Genomic DNA, 6,435 nt, shown 5'->3' with positions numbered 1-6,435 from the left:
TGATTCAGAGCCCATCGCGGCAGGATCTGAAGCTTGTAGAAAATATGACTTATGCTGCCGTGATAAGGAAGGACGCCGTATGAACCTTCAGGCGTTGCCAAATTTCTTTAAATAAATCACGAATTTTCGGACAAATTTGTAGATATTTTTCTTCCGATTTTTTAGAGAATTTTGTTCGTAATTTGATCTAAAACTTGTGAAAATTTTGAGGAGAAATATTCTTAACTTTCTTCAAAAATAGATGTTTTCTGAGATGAAATTTGGCGACGCCTGAAGACTTATACGGCGTTTTTCCTTAGCACGGCAGTATGTTACTGATCACTTCAGAATGATCGAATCGGGGCACTTGTGAACTGAGCTCAAAAAAAAGGAGGGGGGGGGGGGACACGACTCAATGATGAATTATTTAAAGGAAGCCGGCCCGAAGTTCTCGCATAAAATTTCAGGCAAGGCGTTGACAAAAATCAATTAAATGATTCTTCTCGAGTTTTTTCCTTAAGTTAGGTATTTGTGTTTTCAAACAACCCTCACAAACATACATATGGAGATCTCACCAGTACAAGAAATCGCTTTTCTTCTTAAATATTCTAAATATAAATATATTACAATTTTTTCACTGTGAAATTGCGATATTTTTACATCCTTCAATCAATAAATGTCGATCAATAAAATGAGAGCCATGCATGCATCAGAGGAAACAGGCAATCGCACTATCGCAGTCATTGTCGCTACGAGGAGCCCCTTCAATTAGTAGATAGGCAGCATGCGTTGCACTCTGATCCAGTAGCTTATCTTACTATGTAATTGCGATTTATTGCAACATGTGTGCCTCTTGGGTGGTGGGTGCTATGACACTACATGAACATGACACCTTAACGAAGATTCTGATCCTTCCCCTCTCTCAAGCAATACGTAATCACTTGAACGCTCCCTCACTTGCAAATTTTAAGTCACGAGAGGCTCTTATATAGAACTGACTTGATTTCACAATCCTTTGTAACAAGGAAATCCGAACAACCACCTATCTGGGCTGAATGACACAGACACATGGCATCTGATATGACATAAGTCTTCTTAACTTTTGACAGCTGCTTTAGAAAGATGAATTGCTTTAATTAAGTGGAATGCACTCATGATAGAAGTGGGTACGAGCGACCCCAGATCGATGGCAAAGACGAAACCCCTTGAATTCAGTTTCCACTCATGAATTTTATGGAGATAAAACGAAAAATCTAGATGCTGGCCAGAATAGCTCTGAGTTAAAAATACTCAATGATTTTAGATGACTTCGAGGGATTCTTGAAAAGATTAGACTGAGTTCGGCACAAGATAGTCTCGTGAATTCAAATGTTGCTGGGATTGCGCAACTTCTTACGAGAGAGGTTTGAATGATCCATATTATATTACAATTTCAACTAAAAGAGAGGACACCTGGGTACTTTTATGCCTTTAATTATTTGTTTTATTTTCACACTTTACTCTTGGTTTTTTTTTTTTTCACAGCGGAGAAGAGATTGCCTGATAGCACAATTTTAGTTGCATTATAATGCTTTATTTTACCCTTTGCACTAGATCCAAATTGAATTTTTTCTCTCTGAACGAAAAAAATGCTCTCTCGGTAAAGACTGTCAACATAATACATAATTCACATGAGTTCTCAGATTTAAATTCGCTCAAATTACAAAACATATTTTAGGTACATTATTCTAAAATTTTTGCTTACATTTTTACCATTGACAGATCAGGTTTTTTTTTTCCTTTTCAAAAAGAGTTAATGAATTTGCTTTTTAGATGAAATAATATTGATTAATATTTTCAGTTATTAGAATAAAAATGTCTGACTACTACTTGAGGTTCTGATGTAACATTTTTTCCCAGTAAGTTTTCAATCAATAGAGGGTAGAATGACAGAATAATGACAAAATTACAGTTGGTGCATACAGAGATAGATTTATTGATGTTGGAGCAAGCAATGATTAAAATTTACATGACAGTCAAATGGCCTCTAGATGAGTGAGAGGTTAAAAGGTTGCTTCTTAGCGTTAGGTACAACATACATTGCTCTTTTTTGAAACATTTTCCTCTGCGCAATTTAAACTTATTGAAGTGTCATAATAGTCAGATCAAAAGTCCAATCTTTGCAATATACATTGCTTTAAAAAATAATGATGATCAAAAATCATGTTACATTCTTATGACTATCTGAGTTATGAAAAAATCACACGGTTCCTATCAAATATCAAGTCAATTACTTGAGAACAGTTTGAAAAATATTTGGGGGAAAAAGAATTACATGAAAAATTTGAAAACTTTACAACCTTGTATGTACAGAGTAAGATTTAAAAAAGTACAAATAAATACAAATTCCAGAGCAGGTACTTTTATACTAAACGGCTAACTGTATAAGGTGTACGTTCAATGCAAAGACAAATGAATCAGTGAGTTCGAAAACACACCAACTCGGGTTTTTTTCGATTTTCACTTTTTTACGGTTTAGTGACACTTATGGATAGAAGCATCTGCACGCAAAAGGAAATTTCGAAATTGCAATTGGAAGTGCTCGAAACAGCGATGGGAAAAGGGAAGAATCGAAGTACATATTTCATTGGAAAAACCAATTTTTGGCAATTTCAAGGGAAACAGGTGACCATCCGATTTAGCGATTTTCTTTTTTCGGTTCAGTATACCTTGTACCAACAAGTTATATAAATATTCAAGCGTTATTCAGGTCGAAAAATATAAATTTTTCAGGGCAGACTATGAAAAATCAGTATCTGAAAGTCGGTGAGAACGAAAACACACCAACTCGGAAATTTTTTAACGCTTAATTCTCTGTCATCAAACATGGTGTTTCGATTTTAACTTGGTGCTTTATAAAGTCTCTAAGTACTTGTCCTTTGGCACCAAAAAGGTTTTTCTTAAACTAACTTCTTCGCTCGCTGCGCAGTTTTAGGTGTTTCCTGAACAATTTTTTTTTCCGAGTTTGTGTGTTTTCGAACTCACTGTTTCAAATATACGTATGAGTCAACTTTGAAATGTCGATTCCAATATTTGCTAACTGCCTTTTATGTTTATTTTAATGAACCAAATAGAGCAAGAGGTAATTGACTGGATAAATTTTACTGAGTTGGAAAAAATTTTTAGCCTTTTACGAATACATTTTCTTCAAAAATACACATGACACACTTCAAACAATAATCCTAAGTCTTTGCTGTCTGTTAAACTGTCTAGTCCATCAATTTCTAATTTCTATTTTCACTTCACTTCTCTACCTCTCCATGGAAAATCTGGCTCCTTCACCGAGACATTTGCAGTTCTGTAATTAATTCGTCTCTTTCAAAAAGGATGAAATTTCCAACTTTCCAAGCATCATGAAAATAAGAATTGAAAAATAAGGGTACTGACTAAATTTAACACAATCACGTACTATCATCATTGAGCATGAGACAAACACCGGACAAAATCCAGAAACTGTGATGTTTATCCAATTTGAGATCAGCCTCGAAGACAACACCCCTGTTCTCCACACTTCGTCTTTCAGACGTGACATACACAGGCGTTCGGAGAGTATTTTCCAACTTCAATTTCGAGACTTCGACCGGCCGAATCATCAAAATTGGCATCTCCTCTATCAAAGTCCCTGGTCTACACTCTGCAAGACACTCCCTCGAGCTGTCCCAGCGTCCACCTTCGATAAAAATCCCCTGAACGAAACAGCCGATCTCCGGTCTCTCCTCGACTTCACTCTCGTGCATTAAATTTGTGACGATCGTGTAAAATGAAGAGCGATCCAGAGACCAGCTCTTTTTCTGACAAGCTGTTTGCAAAAGAGCAATGATGTATGCTTGAGGAGTGAATAGACCGGACAGCCAGATTACTACTGGGTCACCTCGTACCGACCAATCCAGAAATTGTAATTTCCGTCTCTCAAAATGTTGTATCCACCCGGACAGAGATTTAGAGTTCATCGGGGAATATTTACACCACTCATCCGGAATGCGGTTGCTTAAGATGTCGACGGAAATTTGCTCCAGATACTCGCTGAGGCTTGTCTCTCCATCTAATGCTTTTTGCAAACTAGTCAGTGTTGAAGACATTACTTTCAAGAGGAGATTGAACACGTTCAATTCTTGCAGCAAGACGGTCGCACTCGGTGTGACAACCATCTTGTATGAGCTCCGAATCTTCACAACATCGAATGGCCGTACTAGCTTTTCCGAAAGATCTCTGACTTGCGAAATCAATGAGTTTTCAGTAGAGGGGCTCATTTTTTCTTCCTCGGATTCTCTTAATGTTGCCCACATTTTTCTTGCTTTTTCAGCGACCTGTTTAACTTCAATATTCTCGTCAAGACCGAAAACACCTGGGTGATTTTGATTTGGAAGGTTTTTGATGCTCCGAAGGAAATCTTCTGCACAGTCTCCATAGGGCAAATCATAATCGACCAAATCATCCTGGAAAAAGTGGAAGCTCTGGAACTGGTCGAACAAAAAGTCACCAAAGTATTCTTCGACAATCGTGTGTAGGATGATTTTGTCGCTTTCTTGAACAACCCTCCCGCCATATAAAATTTCGTTGATTAAATATTTTATAGTCGACCAGGGAAGATTTTGACCTACTTCGGTCGCTTCATTGCAGTAGGTTGCAACTGTAAAGACGGTCAAGTCAAAGTCAGTTCTGGAAAACTCGTACGGGAGATTCCAGCCGATCCTTCCGTACTTGCCACGCTCTTGCACCACAGCGTGGAAAAATGCCAACACATACAAAACCTGACTGAATGCAACATGGTCACTAAGACTCAACTCACTGCCGAGCTGAGAGTATGTATTTACTAAATTTGACTTGAGATCAGTCGTTGGCTCGTAACAGACTTTAATACAGTTGCGTAATAGTTTTAATGGGAACGAGGATGCACAGTTTATCATGATCCACAACCGAAAATCTGGGTGAGGTGTTCTGTTACATAACTGATTACCTAGGTTAGTTACAACATCAAGCTTATTCCAACATTGAATTGCAAGCCAACCCCCAGCAACAGACATCTCGTCAAATAAACGCAATGTAGACTCGCCCAACTCTGACCTTGTTGTTGTAAAATTAAGGCCGACATTTGAAGAAAACGTTTTGAATAATTTTGCTACAGTAAGAGATGGATCAAGATCTGGGGAGTGAATTACTAAAATTGGTGTGGAAGCAGTTGAGTTCATAAAGGCATCTGCTAAGTCCACAGTAGGTGGCATCAAGAATTCTGTTCCGAGGATTGTTGAAACGTAACGTTCTACTGAGTGGCATATGCGACCAGGACTGATGCAGAGAAGCACCATTAATTCTTCAAAGGGTGCCAACTTTCGGACCCAGTGATCTGAAGGGAATACAGATATAAAATCTCCTGAACTTTGAATCTTCTCCCACTCGGCAGAATTTTCAACTATATCTGCAGGCAAAGTGTGAAGTTTTTGAGGAAAAGACTCGCTTAGTTTCAGTATTCGCATCCAGTCCTCCTTCGTAAGCCAAGTTACTGGACTCTCTTTTTCGCAACTGTCTGATTGAAGCTTCCTGCGCACCAGGTTCAAGGCGGACTGAGAGATGGAAGATCGGATAAGGTCAATTTTAATTGCCATTTGGTACGAGAAGAACAACTCATGATCCTTGAAGACTGATGAGCAGCCAAATTTGTAAAGCTCGAAGAGCATTGCTTGGCAGCGTGTTGAGACATCATCTTGGGGTTGATTGACAAAAACTGACTTTAATCTTGATTTGAAAACATTCAAGAAAGTTTCTAAAGAGTATTGATAGATATTCTCGATTAAAGAGGCTTCTATAAAAATAAAAAAAATTGGAGAGATTTCTTCTGCGAGAGGTGCATACACAGTTCGTTTCTCTTCCACGCTTTTCAATGTTCCTTTCACAGCCTCCAGTTTTTCTTGAGTCTGAAAATATTCCATCAAATTAGTGCTTGAAAAAAAGTTTAACAATTCAAGATAAAAGTCAATTTCCAAGGAGAGAAGCATTAGATTATTATGATCAAATGAAAATTATGAATTTTTCCAAAAATTATTTTAAAACTATGAAATTAAAAAAATAATTCCTGATTTAATCATTTGAAATGCTCTGGGACGACCTAGATGACTTGGCTGGGGCCCGTTTTCTCATCATTTTTAAACCAAGAATAATTTTTTTGAGGGTTTCCGCTTGTACCAAACCAAAATCAAATTTTGAGAACCAAGCAATTAAATAATTATAATTCATCTAAAATTGAGCTGAGTTTAACAGGAATGTACCAAGTTCTATTAAGTTTGAGCAGAAAAAAAGGTTTGAAGTTTTATGAATCTCCAAGATACAATTTTGAGGACAAGATTCAACGACTATTTTCTTTTTCAGAATTTTCTTTCTCCATTTTGACTCTTCGGTAGGTGAAAATTTGCAACTGGTTGA

General features: G+C 37.4%; 1 protein-coding gene across 1 annotated transcript in view; it reads right to left on the bottom strand.

Annotated features, from left to right (window-relative positions):
- Positions 1-1,831: 1,831 nt before the first annotated feature.
- Positions 1,832-6,435, bottom strand: part of LOC109037090 (Dynein heavy chain at 89D) — a 53,654-nt gene continuing 49,050 nt past the window's right edge. The window contains 1 exon segment of the mRNA XM_072303589.1: positions 1,832-5,930. Within this exon segment, the coding sequence (XP_072159690.1) occupies positions 3,420-5,930 (2,511 nt within the window). The 3' untranslated portion in view covers positions 1,832-3,419.

Source organism: Bemisia tabaci, chromosome 8 (assembly GCF_918797505.1).
Source record: "Bemisia tabaci chromosome 8, PGI_BMITA_v3".
NCBI lineage: Eukaryota > Metazoa > Arthropoda > Insecta > Hemiptera > Aleyrodidae > Bemisia > Bemisia tabaci.
Note: the sequence above shows the minus strand (reverse complement) of the source record. Positions and strands in the feature narration are given on the sequence as shown.